General features: G+C 39.1%; 1 protein-coding gene across 2 annotated transcripts; it reads right to left on the bottom strand.

The window, feature by feature from the left end:
* Positions 1 to 1,791: 1,791 nt before the first annotated feature.
* prkcq (protein kinase C, theta) lies at positions 1,792 to 27,621 on the bottom strand. 2 transcript variants are annotated; one of them, XM_079263003.1, is made up of 18 exons: positions 27,571 to 27,621; positions 26,781 to 27,159; positions 19,396 to 19,595; positions 15,997 to 16,057; positions 12,362 to 12,542; positions 12,242 to 12,273; positions 12,046 to 12,131; positions 11,555 to 11,684; positions 8,108 to 8,217; positions 7,563 to 7,692; positions 7,303 to 7,469; positions 6,726 to 6,899; positions 6,550 to 6,641; positions 6,351 to 6,413; positions 6,123 to 6,261; positions 5,454 to 5,642; positions 4,134 to 4,262; positions 1,792 to 2,266 (listed from the first exon to the last, which is right to left on the bottom strand). In XM_079263003.1, the coding sequence occupies exons 2-18, from the start codon at positions 26,896 to 26,898 to the stop codon at positions 2,108 to 2,110; spliced, it is 2,160 nt and encodes a 719-aa protein (XP_079119129.1). In that variant the 5' UTR covers positions 26,899 to 27,159; positions 27,571 to 27,621; the 3' UTR covers positions 1,792 to 2,107. The 2 variants fall into 2 exon arrangements, with proteins under 2 accessions (XP_079119129.1, XP_079119130.1); XM_079263004.1 differs by lacking the exon at positions 27,571 to 27,621 and adding an exon at positions 27,414 to 27,541.

The raw sequence follows: 27,621 nt of genomic DNA on the forward strand, positions 1-27,621 counted from the left end.
ACTGCAGCCTCGCACAGTTTTTAATAAAAAAGCAAAGTAAAAACTATGCATATTGTTTGTCAGATGGTAAATACTGCTGTTAACAAGGCCAAAACAATAATTCTGCTTCTATTTTGGCGAGCATAGTCACTAAACCCTGTTAAACAGCTTTAAGACTTTTTGTATTATTATTTGTTCAAAACCCTTAAGTCATTTGTTTGTCCTGTTTTTTAATACAAGAAAATATTTAAATATTTGGAAACTAACTCGTAAATTTAACTCTTGCCTCAAACAAATGAAACAATAAATAAATAAATAAATGGCATTTTTCCCATTTGTAAATGTGTATATATAAAAACATTTTTCTCTAATAATGCATTGCATTTAAAGCTTAATTTTTAAATAAAGCCATATTCATTTAAACAAGATTTTTTATTTTTAATTCAAGTTTTTATTGAACATGACTTCCAAAAGACTAAAATGTCTCTGAATGTGAGAGATAGTTATTGTCGTGAGATAAATTAATCTGTAGTTTTGTTTCTCAGGTGCAGCTCAGTTTTTTTGCGGTTCTTGATGTTTTAAACCTGCAGAATTTCCTAAATGAAACTAAATAGCTGTAAAACAGCAGTGAAATTTATCTTCACTTTTCTGCAGCTCTTATGCTTATATTCACACAGCAGGTGTTGCTTTGTCTGTTGCATGTGGAGCCAAAATTTTCTATCTTCACCTAAAGGTGGTAGTGTAGTCTCTTTTTTAAAATTTATTTATTTATTTATTTTTTAATGTAGTGTAGTCTCTCAGTCTCTACTGTGGCATAGTGAAATGAATTTACCATGCATTCCAGGGAAGGCATGTATTTTCTTTCTTTTTCATGCTTTCTTTAATTAATTATGTCATTAAATAACTGTCTTTTTGTCCTTAACTATGTTCTCAACACAATAACACATAACATGATTTACATTTAGAGCAGTTAGATGTAGTTGTCTGTTGTTGTTTTGTTTTTCTTTTTAAGCCTGACATTTTTAGGCTTTTCTCAGTAAACTCTGTTGGAAAATACCTCGTGATGTCAAATGTTACATGGAAAAACTGATGACTCTTTTGTCAACATTCCCACCTCCACTTCCTCTGTGCACATTGCAAGACACCATGCATAAAAAAAAAAGCAAAAAAAAAGCCATGTTTCGTAAACACCACCTTAAAAAGAAAGAAAAACTCATCCACTTTATTTTACAGGATCAAAAATGAAGATGAGGATTAAAACTACGAGTTTGATCTACTTACAGCATCAACAGCACTAAAACACATGGAGTCTACAACACAGGATATCCACACAGTTAGATTACAGTTATTTACAATTAAAATTTATTTTTAACATCATTTTTTCAGTCAAACTAAATCTTAGTTTGATTTACTTGAAGGAAGAAAATTCAATTAGATACAACATAAGAAGTTTTACTGAACTCAGTGAAGCCAAACGGAGGGTGGAAATTTGACCTCTTTGTTAATTTCTAAGTATTTAGACAGGTGTGAAATTTGTGGCTTGTTACCATAAAAAACCCCTAAACCTATGACATACTTTCACAAATACACTTCATGCTTTAAGTTAACTTAACCCTTTAAAGCCCAACGTGGTCAGATTTAGCACAAAATCATGTTAAAAAATATCTGATACTTGTCCTTTGTCCCCTAATGGACAACAAGAAATAGACAATAAAATATAGACTAAATATAGTCACACACACATATATATATATATATATATATATATATATATATATATATATATATATATATATATTAGGTTAGGTTTTAAAGGGTTATTTATTTAATAACATTTATGTATTAACAATAACAAGGATTATTTTCTGAAGTTATTTATTCATTATTTATAGTCACATTTTCATTTAGTTGTTTGTTGCTTTCCTTTAAGTTTAAGCATCTCATCATGTACTGGACACTGGAAACTGGTGTTTGTATATTCTGTGCAGCATTTCCTCTTCGTCGTTACCATCATCGTTCTACTCGTGACCTCAGATAAGTTCTGTGACCTTCACAGTTTAAAGTCTGTGCGGTTTGTTTGCGCTTCAGTCCGTGCTGCTTGTCAAGCAGCTGGTTTGACGGTTTTTGGTCAGCGTGCGGCGATGCGAGCCATCCCGGGGTTAACGAAGGAGAAATTTCTGAACATGGTCTGGTCAACGCTGTTGATGAGCGTGCGGTCGGCACAAGAAAGCCTCGGCTTCTCGTTGATGAACTCCTTGTCAAAGTTGCTGTAGTCGCCTGGGGACGTCTGTGAAAATGGAGACAATCAGAGTTCAGCAACATGAAGTGAACAACTCGGGTTTATTTACACTAGAATTTTTTCTGCTCAACATGAAGTCAGAATGACATTTTTCTATTTTAAACTATAAATTATAATGTAAAGTCAGTGCAAAGTGTTGAGTCACGTGTGTGTCTGTACACGTTTTAAGAGCAACAGGAAACATTTAAAAAGTGCAACCATAATGTAACATATCAGGAAAAACTTATCTAACTTCTATCATTTGGCTTTAAAGTCCAGGTTGGAAAGTTCTTTGAAGATGTTTGTTGTAATTCATGAAGTCGTCTTCAGAAATTGTTCTTCAGGTATTCTGGAAACCATTTCTGATTGAGTAAACGGATCCACTGAAGGTCCAGATTAATCTCTCGGTTCCTCCTGGATCTTTTTCCTTTTTATTTATCATGTTGCTTCTTCATCCATATCCTTCAGACAGGTTTTACTGCGGAAGCTGCTTCTTTTGCCCTCCACTTGTTCAATTTCATCAGAGGTTTTAAGAACCTTGTTGAGATCGGCTGATTCTTCAAATTTATTTGCTTTTTTTAAATTTTTTTTTTTTTTATACAAAGGATGACTTTATATTAATCCTTAAAGGGGTCCTATCATGGTATTTGGAGTTTTCTGAGCTTTCTACACTGTTACAGTGTTGAATCCTCATCAGACATGTGAACGGCACTGTTTTTTATCACCTAAACGCATGTTTGAGTTTGAGTTTGAGTTCCAGCACGCTCTCCGTTCGGTTTCCATGGCAACGAAAAGCGCTTCGTTTTAGAGAGTTTTTTCTACTTGGAAATCCTTGTGACGTCCCGGGGGATAAGGTTCGGTGATTGGTTACCTTCTACTGGTTAACAAGGGCATGTACAAATACATCAGGCAGGTGGAAAACGTGGGATAAAGTTATTTCCAACGATGGCTGGTGAGTTTACCAAAGAGAGACATCCTGCTGCATTCCTTGCTGTGGGTTGCTGTTTTCCACTTCGTTTTCAGGCTCTGATTCAGGTTCCAACATGTAGGGCTGTTATGCTATGTGTTGATATTGTAGTTTGTTTTTTTATTGAGTTTTAATTTGCCTAATCCTTCTGTTTATGAGATGTTACAATGACGGCGAAAGCAGGTGCGGTGCGCGCTCCCGATGTAGAGCAGTGGCGGGAGGCGGGGCTTAATGCGGAAGAGTCTCAATCCACTCGTTTTGCCCACAGGCTGATCTGACAGCCTACGGAGAGGGTCGGTCTGAAGTAAATAAAGCAATTTGTGACAATAACACGATCAATCCCTGCCCTTCTGGTCTCAGAAATAAAAATAAATTAGCCTGAAATGCACATAATAGTTCCACTTTAATTTCAACAAGTAAAAGATATTTGGGTCAGATGTTGAGTTGAATGTGGTGAATATTTAACTAAAGGAGCTATTTCCTTAGTTTGGCTTTACGAGAAGTCACATGGGAACTACTGAGATGGCAAAGCATGTTCAGTTTACTGCCACACGGGTTTCTTACTGTGCCTGTGTTTGACTAAAACACATAACTTGGAGATGGTATTTTGTAATCCTCTAAAAGAAAAAACAAACCAAGGCGACTGGGTCTGGATGATTATGAGCATCAGGAGGCTCGTGAAGACCACGGCTTTAGTTGGTAAACATCGCAGCGGCAACTGTCGCTCTTTGAGAGTCACACAGTTTTTACAGAATTGCTTTTCTCTGTTAAGCAAGTTTGGGAACACAGACTTGAGATTTTATCCTCATGCTGGAATTTTTCTTCTCTCAGATGGTTGCAATGGTAATAAAGTAAATCATGGACTTGTCTCCCGTTAAGCAGACTTCACACCAACACCTGTCTGCTTACCAGGGTTGGTTTGAAGGGTGGCGTCACCTGCCGCTGCTCCAGGGCGTTCCAGTCGAAGCTGTTGAAAAAGCTGTGCTGCCTGATGTTTCCTCTCACTCCCAGCCGCTCCTCGGGTTCCCTTACAAACAGCTGCAGTGCAAACACACACACGTTACACACCGCAGCGACACCATTAGCCATGGAAGACGACATGTATACAAGCAGGAAAGACAGAGATTCCTTTGGATTTGACTTTTTGCATGTTCTCCTTGTGTCTGTGTGGGTTCTCTCCAGGTACTCTGGCTTCCTCCCATCCACAAGACATGCAGTCAGGTTGATTTCTGTGGTCACTGATCAGTTCTCACATGCAAGTCGCTTTGGATCAAAGCATCAGCCAAATGACTAGAACAGAATTTAATCTGGACGTTTTTGTTGGGATGTTATGCTGATGATTGATTTAATTTGATTAGTGGTATTTGCATCTTCGCTAGGGCTGTGACGATACGCTTCCCGATTCAATTCAATTCCAAATTTTTGGGTGCCGATTTGATTTATATTGCGATTCTCACAGTTCTTCGATATTGCTGATTTTTGTAGATTAAAAACAAAAAAGATGTGTAAAACTTTTTTTTTTGCTCGTCTTTTTTCTTGATTTCAATGAGGAAAAAACAACCCAGTATCCAGACCATCATTCTGCTGCTATAATGCCAAGAAGTAAAAAGATCAATAAAAACAATAAAAATGACAAATTTTATCATGGATTAATCAATTTATTTGTTAAAAATTTGATTTTTTTTTAGGAATAAATATAAATAATCCATAATAAATTTTTGTCATTTTTATTGTTTTTATTGATCTTTTTACTTGTCTTCTTGTCTATTATAGCAGCAGAATGATGGTCTGGATACTGGGTTGTTTTTTCCTGATTTAATTCAAGAAAAATGACAAGTATAAGAAGTTTTGTACATTTTTTTGTTTGTAGTCTACTAAAATCAGCAATATTGGGGAATCAAGAGAATTGCAATTTAAATCAAATCGGATTCGGCACCCAAAAAAATGGTAATCAAATTGAATTGGGACGAAAACATATTGTCACAACCCTATTAATTTCTTTCAATAAATTGGTCATAAAATCTTATAAAAGCATGATTTCTCCTCTATTACCTCTGTGAGCCAATCAGATCAAATGCTTTGTAATAACTGGGGTTGGCCTGATTTGTATTTTCACTGAACATACGAAAACATCTCCTGAAGAACGGATATTTCCAGACTTCCAAATCAATCTAAAGATAATCGGGATGATCTTGACCTTTTAATATAAGATTAAACACAGTGTCAAACCTGCACTAGTATGTCTTTGGCTGCTTTAGGGAGCCATGCGGGATAAACAGGGTTGTCTGTTCGGATGGACTGGAACAGCTGCTCTTCATCATGGCCGTGGAACGGAGACTGACCAATCAGCATCTCGTACAGCAGCACTCCAAACGACCACCAGTCCACTGAACTGTTGTACTTCTGACCCAGCAGGATCTGGATCACAGAAACACACAGACATGGCTGAACAGGATGAGACAGCGTCTCAGTCCCTCCTTCTGGGAGGATTACAGAAACTTACATTAGAGATGTCCGATATTATCAGCATATAGATATTATCAGCCGATATCGACATTAAAATGTAATATTGGAAATGATCATTTTTTTCTTTTTTAATGATACAACTTTTACTCAACATGCACATGTTGTATATTGATCCCTTCAGCTACATCTCCTCTAACTAAAAATGACTAAATATAAGCATGCCATGTGTAGTTTTTCAGTATATTTTTGTTTGGCGCAACTTGCTCCAAAAATATCTTATCAGCTGATATAAAAAAATCAGGAGTTGGACAAAATCAGTATATCTGAGATCTGTAAAAAGACTGATATCGAACATCCTTACCCAACGTACATTTCGCTGATTGGATGAAACCTTTCCAGAAGCATGTCTGACATAAGTGAAAGTGTGTTTACCTCAGGGGCGATGTAGTCAGGCGTTCCGCAGAAGGTGGAGGTCCGTGAGTCCTCTTGCATGTTCTCCTTACACATCCCAAAGTCTGCTATCTTTATGTGACCATCTGAATCCAGCAGCACATTGTCAAGCTTCAGATCTCTACAGAGAGACAAGAAAGGACCAGATGTGTGTGATAAAGCTCGCATCATGAATTCCACTCCTGTTTCTGGCTTTCATGGAGCGCCTACCTGTAAATTATTCCTTTAGAGTGCAGGAACTGGAGCCCGCAGACGATCTCAGCTGCATAGAAGCTGTAAGAAAACCAGACATTAAAAACTGAATGGTGTTGCATCTGTTTCCAGGAGTGTTAAGTTTAGCAGCATGTGCGTGTTTTCATTCACCACAAGCTGCAAATCTGAAGGTAAAGAGAAGTCACTGGACACATACGTAGCTCTGTGCAAGTCAAACTTGTGGCAGTTTTGGATGTGGAACATGAGATCGCCTCCATTTAGATACTCCATAACGAAGAACAGGTTTTCCTGGATGTAAAAACAGACAAATCAGGCTTGTTATGCCATCAGAGCTGCGCTGAATGTCTGAAGATGTGTGTGAACGGTCATCACCTTGGTCTGGAAGGTGCAGTAAAGGTGTGTGAGGAAAGGATTCTCCCAGGCTAGAGACAGAACTCTCCTCTCCACCATGGTGCACTCCACATCATCGTCCATCAGGACCACATCTTTCTTCAAAGCCTTAACTGCGAAAAACTGTCCGCTCTTTTTCAGCTCGGCCAGAAACACCTGGAATCACAGAGGGGACCGGGGATGCTCTCTTAGCTTCGTCGCTAACTCGTACGGCTTCACGTTTAGACACGAGGAAAGCAGCTAAATAAGTGAGAAGCTTTCTGTAGAAGCCAGCAGCAGAAGAAAGACCACAAACCTCACAGTTTGACGTGTTAGAGATATAGATCAGTGAATCTACTGGAACTAAAAATATCATTTGAAAAGCTTTTTCTCTGAAACTGCTCATAAAATCCCATCGAGACTAAAGCAGTGATCAATTTATATCATGTTTTGCTTACAGGGGCTTCCTGGTGAAACACCTGCTTCATCCGAACTCTCTGCTTTGCTGCGGCTCTTATAAACCTTTTAAAAGCGGCGGCCTGCGCTTTGCTTATGTTGCAGTCCAGATCCCCTCCCGTACCTTTCCGAAGCTGCCTTTCCCGAGCATCTTGTGCAGAATAAAGTCCTCTACGGTAAATTTGGGCTGATGGTCCTTCCTCGGGACGGCGTACAGAGGCTCCTCTGGCGACACCTCGGTGCTCGTCTTGCTGACATCTGCCGGTCCCTCCCATGAAACTCCTGGTAAATCTGCAACACGAAGCAGGTCAGTAAGAGGACATGCAAAGTTACAAATACTGGAAATAAATGTGATTTAAGGTGAGAGTTTTAGAAGCTGTGTACCTTTGTTGGCAGGCGTTGCTGTGGCAGGTAAACCCATTATTAACCCCGACGGCGCTCGGATCACTCCTGCCTGGCCGATACCGACTGGACCTTCTCGACCGATGATGTCCGACTCTCTGGTGCTTTTTGCCTTTAGAGGAAGGTAAGACCAGCATCACCTTTTATATCCTGCATGGTTACTTGGTCCAAATGGTATCTGAAGTGTTCTTGCATAAGACCTTTCAGAACAAGTTCACTCACTTACATTTAAAATGCAATTAATTATTTCAAGTTCAGCTGATTTCATAAAAAAATCAACCAACTGTCCGATTCGACACACTTGGACTTAAGAGTTATACTCCAATATATCGACAGGAATTTAGAATTGAGCTTTATTTAGGTAATGGAGAAACATTTTTCTGCCATTTTATTAGAATTTGATTGAGCTGCGATCAAACGGATTGATGAGAAATTAAAGATAGGAAACAAATTTCTGGTATATCTTTAGGGTTTTTTTTTTGTCTCTGAATGGTTTTGCTCAGTTATGGAGGATGTGTTTGTCTGACCTGCTGTTTGCTCCCGATGATGGCCAGAGCTTCTGCCATCAGCTTCTGGTTGACGCCGCAGAGGTTGGCGACTTTCTTCTGGCATTTGTGATGGACGTTCATGCCACATTCTGCATAAAACATAAACACAGTTTATCGTCTTACGTGACAATAAAAAGCTGTGATGCAGAGTTATATTATTTAATAAGCTGCTTTAATCAAATGCATAAAACATTATCTTAGAGTTCAGAGGAGGTGGTTGGACGCTGACTGGATATGTTTTGTTACTGCAGACGTGAGATGTGTTTTGTTACCATAGTGATGTCTCAACCAGCCTGACTGGATCAGTATGTTGGCTTCTAAAACCAGATTAATGTTCCACCTGCTGCAGCAGCGTGTTTCTGGACAATACATGCAAAGAATTTTGAGGATATTTCAGATGTAAAATTCACAAATATTTGCTGTTGTTTCAGTTTAGTTTATTTTATTTAGGATCCCCATTATCTGTCGCAAGCTACAGCTTTTCTTCCTGGGGTCCGGCACAATTCTAATATCAAAAACAAAAACTTATTTATTTTGTTTGACATATTCAGAATAATCTCTTTACATCCATTTTTACATAAGTAAATGCATGCATGTAATGTCCATTCATGTTACATCCTATCATGTAAACTATTCACTTACAAAAAATATGCTCACTTATAATTGAAATCAACCTATATATTTGATTATCTATAATACAAATCTTCTAGTACACCTCTATCCACATTATCAATTAGTTTACTCTATTACACATTCATTTGTATTTATTATATTTATCACCAAACCCTTAGAATTATGATTTATATAGATACTTGTAATTTTGAAAAATAGTCTTTAGATAATATTTTAAAGTATCTAAGGATGTTTTTAAGTTGTTGGAAGTACTTCATGTGATGCTGTGGACTGCATGGTGAGTCTGGTGGGAATCATGCTTCAAATTCAGGGATGAAATGATATTTGTGACATGGGAAAATAATCCTCTTATGTTATGTAAAGCATTTAAAAACCTGCTGATATTTGCATCGTCATGCGCTCTGGAAGAGGAGTACCTCCGTTGCTCCTCCACATGTTCGGTGCTTGTTTTTTTCCCAGGATTCAGACTGTTGCATGCTCGATGTCCTTTATATAACCAAGACTAAAATACCGGTAACTAGTACCAAAATTTGTTTAAACAGTATAGTTTCTTTGTTTTAAACATGTATGCCAATAAAAACCCAAAACGGCCAAAAGAACAAGAATCATAATCCAATAATATTCATGTGTCGGCATTAATGTTCAACAGATATTCTCAAACAATCTCAGCTCGTTGCAATGCTTGCCAAGGAGCAATGCAAATGTCATTTACCAAAAACAACAACAACAAAACTGAAATACTAAGTCCTGGATGTCATGAATTTTCACCAAGCTAAGCAAGATGAGCTCCAACCTGCTCGTCGTTGGCTGCAAATATTTTAATATGTCATAGTGAAACCTCAAAAAACCCAAAGTAGTATTTTAATCCTCCTTTTAATGTTTGTAATTCTGATAATTAAACAAACTGACTTTTGCTGCCCTACATATTTGGATATTTTTTGCACTATAGTGTAAGCACAGTGAACAGCTGTGACCTAGATCCAGTACATGGGTGGTAAGAAATGTCACAGCCAAGATAAAATAACAAGTTGGTTATGTACATGACCAACATATTCATGTCGCTCATGTACGTAACCATTCATATACAGTCATATATATGAATATGAATAGTTGCTGCTCTCACAATTGAACAAATATGTAGTGTTTTAAGGCAGTTTTACAGTGTGTGTTACTGCGTGTTCAATGACATTATTAATACAGATGAACGTTTGGTTTAAGCAAAGTTGGAGTTTTTCACACAGCTTCCTTCAGATTATTTGTCTTACGAAACAGTTTTATACGTCATTCTGTCGTGTGATTAAAGTAGAAAACTCTCCTTGTTTCTCCATTTTGCTGCTGGATCATTTTCCTGTTGCACAAAACAGTTTCAGTCGGACTTTAGATGTTAGACTGTGGTTTATTTGATGCTTTAATATTGTAGTAAATGGAAGTCATAGTTGACTCATGTTGACCTGGACACAATTATTCAGATTAAAAGCCAAGTTGGGATAAAAAATGCTTCATAAATGAACCAATCAGATCTGATTACATTCAGATTAGAGTTTAATTCATTTTCTCTGATTAGCGGGCAGCAAAACACTTATTCCTAAATTCAGGAAGCAACGATCCTCATTGCACGTGCCTGATCAGTCAGTCTTTCAGTGAAATGACCTTATTCTGCACTTTATGTTGAGGCTGGTGTAGAACATGGCAGCACAACACCGAGCCGGTCCGGAAGTGGTACAAACCCGATGCTTGAGGTTTGAAAAGGGCTAAAAATTGTGATGAAACTGACTTTGTAAGAAGGTAAAAAAAGAAATGGTTTGTTTACAGTAGAAATGACGTTTCTTCTTCGTGTTAGAGAGTCAGAAAACTCTGTTCCTGTCTTCATTCAGACATGTGATGCACGCAAATGCACGTCAGGATCAGAACAACTCAGGGTCCGTGTAAACGGTACAGATACAATCAGAGCTGCAACTGGAGTGAAAAAATGTCACATGACTGTGAGGTACCCAGGTCCTGCAGCTGGAAAACGAGCAGAAATCATCAGGCTTTCACCTGCGTGCTTCACTGTTGGAATGAGGGTCTCCACCGATGAGCTGCTTTGGGTTTTGTTGCGGTTTCTATGCGTTACGGACAAACATCTCCAGTTTATTCTGGACATTGTTCCAGACGGCGTGTGTTTTGTTTGGAGCTGACTCTGCCAGCCTAAGCCATGCAGCCATGTTCAGACTTCTTCTATTTGTCCTGTCTACAAACTGGGCCCTGGAGGGTCTGAAATGTAACTTGCTTTTTGCAGTTTCTCTCAGCATACATGGAAACTTTCCAGAATACTTCTAACCTTTCTTAGATTGATGAGGAGTAACTTTTCTTCTCTAGGCTCATTGATGATGATGTTTCTCTTGAGCATTGTGTTGTTAGCACACCTGAAAGCTGAATTCCTGCGGTAAAAAATAAAGGATGTTTTCTCCATTATGATTCAGCTTTTTGTTGAATAAACAAAGATACAGTGTTGTATAATTGATTATTAACTGATGTTTCTTTAAGATCATTTTAAGACCTTCACAACCAGATTATTTGGTCGTATTTACAACCTTAGCATGAAAGAAGTTAAACTTTCGGTTTCACATTTTTAGATATTTTTTTCCTGTAAATTCGCATTCCTAGTTTGATAAAAGAAATACTGATTTGTTTTGTTTTTTTTAAAAAAAAAAGGTGAAAATTGAAGCAAAAGCAAGAATTCATATGTGCCTATCCGTTACCAATGTGAAAATATGAAAACAGGAGTAAAATCATAGAAGTCCTGCCTCTCACCCTCACATTTGAGCCCCTGCTTGGCGAGCCCCCACAGCAAAGTCCCACAGTGTTCACAGAAGGTGGGACTTTTGTAGTTGTAGACTTTAAACCTGTGGGGCATGTCAATCTTGAAGCGCTCCTTGTGGATCTGCAACACATTGCACACATTATCACAAAGGTTTCAGCAGCAAAGCATCGTCCCAAACACTGTAAGGCAGCAGAAACACTTCCTGCATCCCAACAGAGGGTTTATTTTTAACAGCAACCTCTCATGGCATGAAGCACATGAGCTCTGCAGGCATGTGGCGAGGAGGAAGTGAAACAAGGACCAGAAGATAAAAGTAGTAAATGACACATTTTCTGGTGTAAAGATACTCCTCTGTATGACGCCGGTTTCATTAGCAAGCATTATAACCACAAGCTTACACATGCCGCGTCACCAGGCTTGGAATTTGTCTCTGGCTGGAAGACATAAAGAAAGCTTGTGAGACGGCGTGACATAGACTTACCATGGTCTCTTTGCTGTTTATGGCAGAGCCTGTACACTTGGCGATGACTTTGTCTATGCATTTTTTGTGGATGGCTGCATTGCACTCTTAAAAAAAAAAAAAAAAGAAAAAAAAAGAAGTTATGAACTGGAGGTGCAAACAAAGGCATCACTGAAAAGGTCTTTGACCTGTCAGTGGAAAATAAGCTGATACGTACGTCTGCATTGGTAGCCCTGCTTGTTTAGACCCCTACAATGGGGGAAAAAACAGGTTTAATGACTCATAATGAGAGAAATGACTAATTTGGTGATTTAAGATGTTGATGTCGGCCGTATACCAGACAAACTCCTTGCAGACGGAGCAGAAGGTCGGTTGAGGGAAGAAGGTGGCGCTGAACTCGTGACATTTGACGACGTGGACTTTGGCCTGTTTGATGGCCCCACGCCGCTGATGGAGGGTGAAGGGACCTTCCCTCTCCCGCTCAGACTCTGGGTCTGCCTCAGTCTGACCTGCAGCATCTGAAAACGCATCAAAACAAGCTTTCAGAAGAGCTGCGGAGGTGATGGCTGTAATTTACACTTGAGTTTCAATTTCACACCTTTCTGCAGACAGAATCTTTCTTAACTAAAACAGTTTCCTTTCAACACGCGGTCAGTCTGAATCATAAGTCTCTGTTGCACAATATCATTTCTGCTGAGAAATTAGGTAAATAGTGAAGAGAAGGACTAATAGTTTCCTCCCTTCATGTATGTTTAACATTTTATTTCCCCAAAGTCTGAAGTCTTTCAGGTTATACACATGTAGCGACTTCCACAGTAGCTACTGAGGCGACGTCTGGGTTCGGTCGATTTGTTTGACGCGCTGTTGGTGGTTCCCCAATGAAGCACATAGGTCACAGAAATTGTGGATTTGTTTATAGGAAACTGTTACATAAACTGCCTGATGATCGGATGTAACTTCACCAGTGTAATATGACGGTGTGCAACGTCAACTAGAGCGGTCAACAAAACTTACAGCTTCCCAGCCCTCCTCTCCAGCAAAACCCGAGTGACTGGCTGGCAGAGCCCTTTTAACTCCTCAGCCCTACACCGATCCACATCCACGTGACCCCAATCCATATCACCATGACTACCAGTAGTTCAATTTGTCCTCTGTGGAGGACCTTTGTAAACCTAAATATTTTCATCTCCCTGAATGCTGCTGAACTAACACTTTTTGGTCTTTAAAGAGGACATTTAGTGCTTTTAAATGGTACCTCATTTGTGGGGGGGGCTTTGTGAACTTTCTCCAAGAAAAATGGCCTCCATTGCAACAAGCATGTTTTATGGGAGGAGCAAAAGTGCATAATACTTTTCTTTGTGCTGATTTTTACTTGAAATTTTGTTGTTATATTTTCATTGAATATCTTATCGCGTGTAATGTTTCAGTTCTTAATCTTCACTGCAAAAAACTGTTTTTATCAACCAGTTTGTCTAGAAATAATCACAGTCTTGGACATAAAGGAAGGACAAGCATGAGTTAAAATGTTTGTAGCTCTCATAATACTTACAGATCTAAATATTTATATTTGTTGATTTATATTCATTTACCCAGGGGAGTTAAAGTGATTGTCATGGCCAAAAAGCTGCTAGAAGCGTTTTCTACAGATCGTACATCATCATAATAAGTACAAATCTAATAAAACAAGGCCTTACTCACAAAATATAATACAAAACCTTCACCAAGGAAATCCCAGGTACTCTGATCAGTCACTACCATTCACATGAAGTAATTAGAGGTAAACTGTGGCTTGTAGGTACGAAGTTTTAGCATCATTTGAGTTATTAGAGGCAGCAAATCGATGATTGTAAATCACAGAAGCTTAACATCTAGTTGTTGCTGCAAATGTTGATTAAAGTGCAAAGAGAGGAACTTTGACCAGTAATATTTTAATAAATGAAGTGTTACCAACAAAGTTTCCGACTGACTTCTATGTTAGAAGGAAACTGTTGCTGCAGGAATGGACTGACGCTCAGTTAACAAGTGAAGTAAAAGTACAATCATAAGAGGGACCAGTCACTAAACAGGCTGCCGTATGATCCAGTACAACATCCAGGCTTTCAGAAGCTGTTTTGGAGGCAGTCCTATAAATTATACCACCATGATTTCATAACATGAAGTCCAACTGACTCTTTACTGCAGAACAGTAAAACATGGTGAAATATTTATAATGAGAATTAACACACATGGGAAAAAATTAAAATAGTCAGAGCCACTTTGCAGTAAGGTTTCACTAAACTCCCATCCATTTAGATGGATCATTTTTAAAGTAATCCTACATATGTCTCATTAGGACTACTTTTATAGTAGTAGCAACAGTGATAATGCTCAGTGTGTAACATAAGACATGATCTTTTAATCTATAAAATGTTTTTATTAGTGTAGGATCATGTAGAAATGCAAATGGTTTAGATAGAAATGTGATATTTTCCTCTCTAAAACCGCTGCTGTGTTTTTACAGTAGCCCAGAAGAGACAAACTTAGAAGTGAGCAGGTGTTTTCCAGGTTTTCCTGCATACTTGTTTCAGATCTAGAGGTGCAATAAGCAACTCATGCGTTTAGATGTACCTGCTGGACCGATTAGTCAAAGCATTATATATTTACAATCCGTCCATGTTCTACACTGCTTGGTCTGATTCAGAGTCAAAAGCTGGAGTCTATCCCAGTAATTAGCAGGTGAGAGCATGGTACACCCTGGACAAGTTAACAGTCCATCGCAGTGTGTTCTGATGTTTGATACTAGCTGTAAGTCCGATTCATAATTTATTCTTTTATGTCTAATTTTCAAGAAAAACTAGAAAGTTGAAGATATCAAGCCAGAATAATTTTGCACAAATGCATTAAGGTGACAGATCTCTATGTGAGCCAACAGACAGGAGCAACAGCCTGGGAAAATACAAGAGTCAAGAGTTAAAACGACCAGAGAAGAAGAAGAGCCTGTCTTGTAGAAACTTAACATGCAAGTCGCTTTGATTTTTCTAGTCAACAGTGTGTAATGGAGTGGAAAAAGAAGGTGTGGGGAGAAACTTTCAACCACAAGACAAACCCTTTACACCTGTGTGCAATAGAAGAAACTGTAGCTGAAAATATCTGTAGTCTGAACTTTGCTTTAGAGAAGAAGATCGGTGACCAAAAAAACCCTCTAATAACAGACGGCCTTCACAGCGTGGAAGTCCCGTTTCACAAAGTCAAGCAGTTTCTGGTAAATATGTCTATATAAGATTTCTTCCTGAAGTCGGCATGTTTCCAGACATGGGGTTTAATCCTCACACCCATAACACTTTCCAGTGTTGTGACATGAAGCTGTGCTGATAGCTCTGCGTGTATCATCTGCTGACCCAGATCACTGACGTTGATGCTTGTTTTTTTTGTTTTTTTTCCCTTGCTACTTACATGTGCTTGGCTGTTCTGTGACCACAGCTCCGCACATGCAAACAGGAAATCAAACAAGAACATGTCGCAAAATGTTGAAAACCCACTTTTGTTTTCTAAATAAGCTAATTTGTTGGACAGTTTAGACAGTTGTGCTGCTTGTGTCTGCATGTAGGAGGAAGTTCTGCTTGTTGGTGATGTGCCCGTCACTGTGCCACCTGTTGTTCTGAGCCATGACTATTTGCTTGATCTATAAATAGATGCTTGAGGTGGTTTCTTCTTTTTAGTTTTCTATGATTTCTCAGTCCTTCGCGAGGTGATAATATCAGGGAACCCCGGTGAAAAGACAAAGTGCTCGTGTAACCATTTAGCATTTAGAAACAGCAGGTGGCAAACAGCTGGACTCCTATTTATAGTGCAACAAGATGTAATGAGGATGGGACGCTTACCGTGGATTAAGACACGAGAGATGGCTTGTATGAAGGGCTTTTAAAGAGCAGTTTGGAAGATTTCTGACCCTTTAAAACTCCTGTTTGAGTGGTGGAAATTGGAGTTACTCACCGCTTTTCTCCAGGTAGTATCTGGCCTCCATCAGCAGGCGACCCTGCGGCTTCAGCTCCAACTGTGGCCAGAAGAAAGAAAACCAGAAATGAAATTATTTCATCCTGGAAACAAATACATGAATGCTAAAATGGAGGGATGTGGATTAGGACAGAGAATCTGGTGCGTACAAACACAGACTGAAGGAGCAGACTGGAGACATTTGTTCAAATTTGATCATCTATTTCTTGTTTGTTTGATTCTCAGTTTGGAAAAAGGGACGACTGTCATGAAGAAACATAAAAGCTCTGATGCAGAGTGTAGATTGTTTTTAACTTTTGATTAGTTAAACGAAAGCATACATGATCAGGTCCTGAGTATGATTAAATATGGAGGTGACCAGCTGATCCCTGACTGGATGTGGTGAAAAGCAGTCAGAGAGCGCAGACCTCCACCATTCAGCTCATTTCCATCCACACTGATTTCCACTCTCTTATAGTCCAACCTTTATTTATATGTACACACTATTAGACTCCTACATTCATGAATAATGAATCCACGGTGTCTTTTTGCATGTTTATATCTACATCTCTTCTCTTGCAGAGATAAAAATTCCAAAGATCCTGTAATTTTTTCCTGTTCTGGATCGTAGTATCCAGAATTTTGCTGGGATCCATTTCTAGCTTTGATATCTTGTAAAACCTGTTAGAAACTTCTCTTGGATTCTATTTTTTTGGGCAAGCATCCGGAACATTTATTGTGGAGTTACATGCATATACACTGAAAATAGTCGAATCTCGCAGTAGTGTAGAATCCTTTAAAACATTCCCGGGTCCAGATGGTGATCCGGATCGCTTTTAAAATTTTATAAAATCTGAGTTCTACTAAGACCCATTCTCAAAGAAAAGATCTTGAAAATGCATCTGGTTGTGTTGCGTAAAGTTGCTGACAGACGGACAGAGAGACAACATTAGTAAAAACCTAACTGTGCCACAGTCTTGGAGGATGTAAGAAGTAGAAACAGGATTTACATGAGCTGGGGTCCCAGTCATCATTTTATGTAAAGTATCCATCCATCCATCTAGGGCTGCAACGATTCGTCAACTTTGTTGACGATAAAAATTCATTGACACCAAATAAAATGCCTGTAATGGCTTTGCTGATAAAACACTGCGCCAGGCAACTTAACGCCATTTACCAAACACAGCTTTTCAGACAGTATAAGAACTCTAAACACCAAGTAAATGACGCAAAGCACCACAGGAAGTGCTGGGGCAGTATTGTCATGTTTATGCAGCGTCTTCTTAACCAACGAAGAACAACTCAAGACCGATGGCGGCGCAACCTAAACAGTCGAGTGAAAACAGCTTTAGACCTTGTGCTTCAAAAGTTTGGGAATTTTTCCAGCTAAACAACCTGTCCAAAAAGGTGAAATGTGTCATCTGCCATGCAGAGTGGACATACCACAGCAGCACGACAGTCATGCATGAGCATGTGCAGAGAAAGTTTCTGCGGGTGTTACAGAAATAATTGTGACTAATCGACTGATCAAAAAAATAATTTACAGATTAGTCGACTATTAAAATAATCGTTAGTTCCAATCAACCGAGACAAACACCAATTCACACTCACTCCTAGGGACAGTTTATGCTGGGTGCAACCTGTGCGATTTCGAGGGGATTTCACCACCATTTTGCTGTCGCAGACCACGCTACGTCATCGTGGAAACATCGTAGCGTCGGGATGTCCGGTCGGGTGGTCGTACGCCGTACAGTGTGAGAACACTCACGAGGAAGGATTCATTGCTGCTACGTTCTAACGATGATGCTGCGACCTCCCGATCAAACTTCTGGCATGTCAGAAATTTTCGCCGTCGCTCGTACAGTGTGAGTGGTGTTACATCACGATTCTACGTTCGCACCTGCGCAGAAGACACCGGTGGAGCTTTAAACAACGGCGGGCAACCCCAACTTCAGACGTGTGCGGTGGACACAGCTGCTAGAAGAGAGATTAGTAGAGCTATGGAGGGAACACGAGGTTTTCTTTTTTTATTTTGTTTCAGCGCACAAGACAGCGCACACAACTGCCACAACTTGCTGTCTGCTCGCCATCTTGTTGTCAGGCACGCTGTGGTTGTCATAGGAACAAGGAACCTTTGTTTTTTGTTGTTCACACTCGAGCACGTCGTGCCGTCACACGCCGACTGACGCCGACAACTAGTCGTGGTTGTCAATAATGGTGGCTGACAGCAGTCGTACAGTATGAGGACACATGTCGTAGGGTCAAATAGAGTACGAGGGACAAACCCGGTCGTGCAGCGGGAGCATTTCCCCGACAGTCAGATTCCTAAAATCACACAGTGTCCGCACAGCATTAGAGTAACCAGTTAACCTATCATGAATGTCTTTAGATGGCGGGATCAAGCTGGCCAGACGTTATAGATTTTAATGCACTGCTGACAAACAGTCTCTCTTCTGTTTCCCGTCTTCCTGATCGGACACTTAGTTCTTGTGGCAGTTCTGGATGTCATTCAGCTTCCTCTCCCGGTGGTTTTTACATCCTGCAGAGGGACTAAAACTAGCTATGCCACCAGCTATCGTAGCACATTTATCTAGCTGTTCTGATGCAGGTGTCAGTGGATCTCCTGACATGTAGAACATACAAAACACTGTACAACTGTGGTCCAAGATGGCTAATGCAGGCTCCTCCTGCAGGATAAAAGCCTTGCTGTAGAGCAGCTAACAGTTCCAGTTTGCAGGCATGAAAACACAGAGAGGAACATAAACATGAAGCAGCTTTCACCTATTTCATTTTTGTCTAAAACGACACACCCAAAATACAAAAGTATGTCTGCACAGTAAAGTCTACAAGCAGAATGCTGGTCTGAAAATACAACAGAGTCATGTTGGATTAGCATCTGTACTGCACATATCTCTTGCAGGCCTCGCTACAGGAGGCTCCAGTCAAGCAGAGGTGAATATGAGTGTTGATGAGCTTAATCTTTACAGATTAACCTATTATAAATAAATCCACTCTGGATTAGTTTCGCTGTCAGAACTTCATCTATCAGATGATTAAATTGTTCACCGCAGGTTGTTTCACAGCATCAGAGGTAGAAAAGTAGTGGCTTGCGGACGTTGCCTACTGGGACATGTACCTGGAGGAGAGCCATCAGTAATATTGTTAATCACACCGGTGCTTTTCATGCTTCAAACATCTTCATAAAGGCCATTTTGTTTGCAGTACAGAAAAAGTAGCAATGCAACTGTGATGGTCATTTATTAATAACTAAAAGGGGGATTACGTCCTCAAACCGTCAGGGTTTTGACCCTAAATGAGCTGATCCATCTGGGTTTGGCCAGAATAGCAAAACAGCTGTTATGGGTTTTATCACACACCCACTCACACACCAACGCATACCCAAATCTCCAGCTTGCCGTTCTCCTTCCTGCAGCGTGTTGCCAACGAGTCCAAAGGCACCGTCGCCTCCGACTTGAGCTCTGCCGTTCGATCCTTCACCATCACGTGCATGATGCGCCCTCGGTGGACGTGGGCATCGAATGTGCTGCTCCAGGGTGGATACATGGTGGGCTTCTTCTGCTTGTACACTTGACCCTTCTCTGCAGGGGAAAATGAAAGCAGAGGGGGAGAGATCTTTAGGTGTTTCCGGAAATAAGAGTTTAAACTAAATCTTTAGTTTCAGTTTCACATGTAGAAATTAGGTGTCGGTGGAGGACGTATAAACATTTTTCTTTCTGTTGGCAATATAAAAGAAGAAACCTACACTAATATAACCCCCTACATACTATACACCCAGAGTGGCAGATATTTTATCCGACTGTGCAAAAACTATGAGAAAAATATCAGTAGACTTCATCTGTACTAGTTTCTTCATAAGCATTAACACCCAAACTCCAACATATTTCCTGTTTTATTCCAGAGAAATCGTCCCGTTGATAAAAATTGGCCACTGCACCAAAGAACATAAGAGCACGAGTTAATTCTGCTCGAGTGGGATAAAAAGTAGTACCCAGCTTTATTTTAAAAAGCTTGTTTGTGGTTGGCACGATGCATCTTCAGTACATCTCCAGACTGACGACCACAGCCGGTTGTAAAGTGTGAAGTAAGTTTTTATCTTGACATTTGTTTTTAACCACAAAGCATGCAACCTGTGAGTTTTGATCAACAACACCCAACAGATTATTCAGCTGCTGATGGAAAAGTAGCATCAGGATTTGCACTGAAGGACCAGATGAGTCAACTTAGATGCTTTTTCCAGTTTAAAGTTGTCATTTAAAAGCTTTATCCTCTTCTTTTCTTAAAATGCACTCATGCATGCACTCATGCATGAGTGCATTTTATTTATATTTGCTCAGTACCAAAAGCAGTGTGATATTTTTCCTTTATAGCTGCATTTTATTCCTTTACAATGCAGAAAAGTTGCATCTTTTACTGCGACAGACCAGAATTCCAGATGGACCGGCACCAGCATGTCCAGCTGGGTGTTATTTATAGATATGTGCAAAATCAGACCTGCAGCCCAGAAATAACGGCGTCGTCTGCAGTCATTTCATGCAGCTCTGAATGTTGACTGTTCTCACATTCACACTGAAATCGGCCAGATGTTGGTGGGTTTTAGATCGGCTTTAGGGTTTGTTACAAAAATGTTCACTGCTGCTGCCATTCGTCAGTGATTTGCAGTCGTTTTGTTTTTTTTCATCATTTTAAATTTCTGAATGGTTATTAGGAAAGTTTTGATTGCATCATCAGGGCAAAAGAAAAACCAATCCAAGCCTTCACTGTTGAAATTTGCTGATTTATCTCTGCATAAACATCCCATATATCCACTTATGTAAGAGCCACATGCCACCTCACTGCTTTAACAATAAAGCCCACTAAGCTTTTTACTCTCAAAGTGACCCTCAGCCTTCTCTATCATTGGCTTGTTGCCTGTCTGTCCATCGGTCCTGCAAGCTGCTGTCAGGAGCGATTAAAGCCCGTCTCTCTGCTGACAAATGGCCTACATCAGTCTAGCTGTCTTTTCTCTTTCTTACACACAAAGTTCCCTTTCAGCCTTTTGCGAAGCATGAAGGTGCCACGTTTGGGTGTGACGCACTTCTCAGCCTGTTCCTGTGCTGAATGAGAGGCTCACATGTATGTTACTGTTCTTCTTTACAGTTTAGCCTGGGCTGAATTGTCTTAAATCTCTAAATAACATGAACAATGAGCCCGACTCATCGACGGGTTTAGCTTGGCGTCGCTGAATTTATTAGAAAGTGGAAGTTGAAAAAGATTAAATAAACTGCTGAATAAGATTTTCCATTGAAGCATTAGGAAATATCTCATAATGGTAAAAAAGGAAACCGACTGCAGATTTACATAATCATAATGACAACATACATTTAGCAGAAAACACATTTTCTGATTAAAAGACACAGAAGCTCCGTCCTGCTTTTAGAAATTGTTGTAAAGTACATATTGATCTGTCTCAGAGAGTCAACCTTAACCCTCTGATGCATGAATTCATTAAAAACAATGCCTTTTTTTTTTTTTTAACATGCAATATTTTACTTCTACAGACATATACACTTTTATTTGTCTTTTAATATTGTAAAATTTTTTTTAGTTTAAAATAATTGTCATATTTATGTAACACAAATATTTTATAAAAATTGACAATTATCATTTTCTTGTCCTGTTTATCACTAAGGTAAAGTTGGTAATTACATGTATGTTTTATATGAAATTTTATATTAAATTAGTATATTTTTCAGTGAGTAGTAGTGTATTGGGTGACTGTTTTACTTTACTAATGTTCATTGACAAATTGCAAAATATACCATCCTTACTGATGAATATCCTAGAAAACAGCCTTTAAATGCGTCCACTGTGGTGGACACGATGCAGCAAAGGGTTAAATAATAGTTTGCTTCAGTTTGAGAAATAAAGTGATTAAAAATGACAACAACCGGCAGTTAGAAGATATCCGTGTCCTCTTAATGAAAATATAATATTCAGAGTTTTTTCTTGGCTGTAATATAGAGTTAAATTGAAATAAAACATGATTTTTTTTTTTCCATACTAGAGCTGCTCGATTATGACAAAAGTTATAATCACGATTTTTTTGACTGAAATTGAGATCTCGATTATTTAACATGATTATCCTTTTATCTTTAACATAATTTTTTTATTTATTTTTTTACATTAATCCGTGACTTTAAAAAAAAAATGTCTTTAAGATTCCACATATTATAGAAAACAAACAAATAACATGAAGCTTTGTCTTGACAAAGTGCAAATACTGATGTAAACTGAATAGATAAATATAAGTCAGGATTAAACAACACTGCGCATTGTGGTGTTCTCGACTCTGCGTCGGGCATTATAACCGTTTAACCGTTTAACACACGGTTACAAGTTGTTTAATCCACTTATACCATGGTCCCCCACAGTAAATATTTCCTAACAAATTTGTATTTATTTTCTACAACATTTGCTGAAGAATTTTGAATTTGAATTTACGCTTTATGCCAAACAACCGCTGTCAGGCTACAGCGCTGTTGCTATGGTAACGCCTGTAACGGAGGGATATTACAGTGTTGAACTCGCCGAACTACGTGTGTGTGTTTATACGAAAATAATGCAGCCAGTTGTCACTGACAATGGTATAAACTATGTTTAGGTGAACTTCCACAACCTACTGCAGTTATTCTACATCAACCTGCAGCCGGAGCCGACTGAGACTGGCCGCCTGGGAGTGCTTTAGGACGGGAGAGGCTCCCGCTGCTCCTTCCTTACAGTAACTGCAGAACAATATGTGCCTTCAAGTCAGTCGCCAAAACACCAGAAAAGTCTCTTAATAACTCCAGTAAAAGTCGCTAGATTTGTCGCTTTTAACAAAAAAAAAGGTCGGCAGATTTAGCGAGAAAGTCGCCAAGTTGGCAACAGTGTCTGAATGAAAGCAAAGCGGCTGTGGGAGGAGTTTACAGCACAGCGCTGCAACGCCAGAGACGCTCGATTAGCAGCTGAAGACAGCAGGAGAGGAAACTGCAGAGAGAAAAATAATCACACCCTCTTATTTTTTATGATCGTTGAAAACCCAGATCGTAGTTGAGATTAAAGTCTGATTAATCGCCCAGACCTACTGTGTACAGCAGTTTGTTGGATTCTGCTGCTGTTTTAAATGTGCTTTATGAAGAAAGTGGTGTGGTACAGATAGATGTGAAGTACAACTGACTCATATGGTACAAAACCCTTTAAAGGCAAGAAATAAAAAGTGATCATAGATTATAATTTAGTGTTTTGTTTTCAAAAATAGAAATATACAGTACTGTGCCAGTGTCTTCAGCCATCAATCATTTCTCAGGTTTTTGGGTCTATTTCCTCATCAGTTGTGGTAGGAAGTGGTCTTAAACACTTGGACTTTGGCTGCTTTTTCTCTAATATTTAGTTCCTTCCTTCCATTCCTTGCACCTTATCGCTTCCACAGAAATATGTATTTTCTTTTAGGTTCTTTAACGCTGACTTAGGAATCATTCAAGCATAAAAAATGCTCCTCCTAACTCAAGGGATGAACCAGTGTTGACATATGGTAACTGAGCAAAAAACAAAACCATTTTTTGTTAGTAGCAGCGTTTCACAAAAACACACAAGATTCTACTTTTGTAGTTAAAGCAACAAAAGATGAAATAGACGGACAGAAAGTAGTATTTTTCTGTTTATAAAGCGTCTTGAGAAATAGCCTTTCTTAAGGAGGAAAACAAGGAGAAATGGGGTTGTGGCTTAAAACTGGACTGGAAATCGGTGGAAACGGGTCTGATGGAGGCATGAATCCTCCTCAGAGGCAGGATCTGAACATTACCGATCATCTGGACAGAGAGAACAAAGACTGGAAACATCCATATAAGAGCTTTGGTCCTTCAGGAAACCTGGGGAACGATCGATGAAGACTACTCAAAGAAACAAGAAGAAAATTAGCCTCAGTCGGGTCAGGCTGTGTTTGAGAATAAAGCAGCGCAGTTAAAATATTGACTCTGATATTGATTAGAACCATATAAACCTTGTTTTCCCCTTTTGTCTGCACTTGTTGTGTTAACTTTTGTTTCTGTGAATCAGATGTGTATCCAGACTTTACAGAGTACAGTAACTGCTTCCACACCTGACCATGATGTGCAATAATAATTCTGTACTGAACTCACTTATATTTTGTTATATTTTTCTTTAGATTTTACAGTTGTGTGTTTGCACTTTTCCCAGCTGCTGTGAATTTCTCCTAAATGATCTAATAAAGGATTAACTTATCTCATCTAAACTCTGATTCTAATAAGTATAAATATACAGATGCAAATTTTTGATGGACAATAAAAACAATTATTTAAAAACAACACACACACAGAAAAAGAAAACATTATGTACCATAAATCTCTACTGAATTTTTTGGGAATGTAATAAATACACCAGAGGGAAACTGACACAGACAGTGACTGGTGGCCAGTAATGTAAACCGTAAAGCTGCAGCTGCATCTGAAAATAAACTACCGGAATGCAAAGTTACTTGGTTTTGAAGTGTGGCGCATGTTGGCAGGGTTTTGGAAACAAACCAAAATGGACTTTTTAAAGGCGAAAAGCGTTTGTTGGGTTTCCCATCGCTGTTATTTGAAGACGACATCAGTTGCAGGAAGCTCAAAGTGCCTGATGGCAGCTTATCTTCACTGTTTTTGTTTTTTTCCCCGCTAGTCAGCATTGGGCTTTCTCCTCATCAGCATTTACGTTGTGAGACTCTGCATGTTGCCCCTGCGATGTGTGTCCATTATAAACAAACCAGTAGAGCTGGGATCAAATCTAGCATTGCAGAGTATTATTCATATTAACAAAACAATGCATTTTATGTACTGTGGCTGTCTGGGTGTTAATGTAACACATCCAGTGTTTTCTTGCTCTTGTTGGTTTTGGACATAAAGAGAAATGAAACTTAATGACATAAATGCTTTTAGTGAGTCAATTAATTGGAAATGAAACACATTTTCTTCTTACTCTTCAAGCTGGTCCTGTGGTTTCACAGAAAAGGAAGAGAAGCACAAAAGGCCTCCTCTTTCCTCTCAGTGACTCTACTTTAGCTTCATCCAGCTCTCGCTAGCCAGATGCAGAATAAAGATATATGCTGGGAGTCTCTTATCATGCTGGAAAGTTTCCTAAAACTGGGACACTGGACAAAATCAGCCACCGCAGAAGGGATGTGAAAAAAGAAAGGATGAGCCCACATTGGTCTACATGACAGGAATATTGTTTTTTAACTCCTGAATAAACTTCTTAATGTTGTTATGACGACTGCATTTAAGTTTAAGATCTTTTTGTTTTTAAAATGAAATTTATGTTAAGGATAGACCTCGTGTTTAATGAGGGAAAGAAAACAAATGAGTCTTTCTTCAGGCATTAGACGTTAACCTCTGTTCACTAGTTTGCTTTTTTGTCCTGCTGAAACTATTCTTCACTACTTTGCAGATTAGCTTTGCTTCTCCTCTCCTGCTCTGCAGCCTTTTAAATCCGTCTGACAAGACGTACGTAACGGCAGTCATCAGCGTAGGATTTGTTTATTGTTCCCTCCATCATGTTTGCCACTAGCACACAGCTAATAACGTGATGCTAAATGCTGACATTAAACCTTATCAGACCTCCAGCGCTGACTTAGAACAGGATCTTGAGTTTTAAAGGTGGAGTATGTAAGATTTTAAATATTTTCTAAATAGATTAACTAAAAAAATAACTACAATCATAATTAGATAGTTTTAAAAGATGTAGGTTCCAGTCTGTCCATATTTGATGTTATTAAAATACAAGTTTAATTACTGACAAAGTCCCTTCTTAAATGTTTGCCTACCAGTAAAATTTGTCATTTGTCATTAATTAAACTTGTAATTTAATAACGCATCAAATATGGACAGACTGGAACCTACATGTTCAAAAAACTATCTAATTATGATTGTAGTTATTTTATTAGTTAAATTATTTAGAAAATATTGAAAATCTGACAATCTACCTTTAAACTTTTATTTTAGAAGTTTTCTTCTTTAAGCAGTGTTTAAGGATAATGTGACGTTTGATTCTTCTTACTCATGTCCAGCTTTGTCTAAAAATAAACTTCTGCATTTCTATTTTCATTGTAAACTATTGCGACTTACTGAACGTCATGATCATCACTTCCTAGATGTGTCAAAGGGAATTATTCTTTTGTAGAAAAGACACACTCAGCATGAAATGGATAATTATAATGAAACATTGAGAGCATGTTGGTAGTTTATCTAGAATGTAGACCTGTAGCTGATTCATGCCAAATTCATTTACTTTTGTTTTTCTTTTTTATTAATGAGACTCAAACTAACATCAAGAACCTACAAAGGTGTCTCCAGACTCCTTGGCCATCTAACTAAAAATGAAAGATCTGTTAAACTAAGATAAGCATCTGAGAAACTTGAACCATTGTGCAGCTCTGACTAACAACTGAGACATACACACGATGCTTTCACTACAACTGTGGCATGTTTACCTGCAGAGTTACACCAGAAAGCTTCACCTTAAAGCTTTATTTAAAGTCCGTCTCCACACATAAACAACCACAGTGATACTGGGCTGATGAACTGTGTAGAAAAAGTTGACGTAATCAGTCAACAACGTTGGGATTATCAACTAACAGGCTGACAAATCAGTCCCACAATGCTGACATTACAAGTTGTACCTAAATATTCAATACTCCATTAGTGGATTGACACATTTCATTCGTTCTGATGACTTTGTTAAAAGTTACAAACCTGTTTCTATGGCCTCCTTCATGTAGACAGCACAGTACGGGTTCAGCACCTCCTCATAATAAGCCAGACCAGGGTCGATCTCAAAGTTGGAGAAACCAATCCGCAAAAACGGCGACATGTTTGCCGGTTACTGTCTGACCTCCAGGGAAATATCCAAACAGCCTCCAGGAAGCCTTTAGGGCGACGTCGTCGTCGCGAAGCAGTTTGAAGAGATCAGATTTGTCAGGAAGGCGCTTCTATGCTGCTGTCAACCAGCTTTCCTCCACCGCAGCGCATACAGACAACCCCTTTTCCTCCAGAAGAAAGATGGGCAGGCAGGGAGGGGGAGGAGACTGAGAAAGAGGCTCGCTTTTTTTCCGCCCTTGACGCTTTAAACAACCTGCGAGAGGAAGAGATGAAGACGATTATTTCATCACTTGTGATGGTGTAACCACAAAATCTGACTGCCAACACTAAACTTGTCTGCTCCAGCTGGCTGTAAAACCGCCTAAAGCTGAATAAACAGTCAAACATCTCCTCATATGGACTCTATAGACTGCAAAACGACTAAAAGCGTGAATAAAACACACAGATTTCATATGAGAGGAGTCTTGTTTTTATTCACACCCAAAACCAAAAGAGAAGCAAACCAACCTCACGAACCTCTGAGGAGCTGAAACAAAACCAAGAACTTCAACCTGTTAAACAGCAGCCGTCATGCTTGGGAGAATTTCTGAGCTCCTCTCAGAGAGAAATAACCAGGTCGCTTTCTGTAATCAGCCATGAAAATGACTACAGCGCTGTGACACACCTGTAACATGCTTCCTCTGCTGCAGCACTCCTCCCAGCGCGACAGTCTTCC

This window comes from Telmatherina bonti (assembly GCF_933228915.1).
Source record: "Telmatherina bonti genome assembly, chromosome: 23".
Lineage (NCBI taxonomy): Eukaryota > Metazoa > Chordata > Actinopteri > Atheriniformes > Telmatherinidae > Telmatherina > Telmatherina bonti.

What these genes read in the sequence shown, in the direction of transcription:
- prkcq (XM_079263003.1), bottom strand. Translation starts at nt 26,898, where the DNA reads ATGTCGCCGTTTTTGCGGATTGGTTTCTCCAACTTTGAGATCGACCCT. An exon ending in GAAGGAGGCCATAGAAACAG is followed by an intron (nt 19,596 to 26,780) that starts GTTTGTAACTTT and finishes TTTCCCCTGCAG; the next exon opens with AGAAGGGTCAAGTGTACAAG. An exon ending in GTCTGCAAGGAGTTTGTCTG is followed by an intron (nt 12,274 to 12,361) that starts GTATACGGCCGA and finishes CCCCCATTGTAG; the next exon opens with GGGTCTAAACAAGCAGGGCT.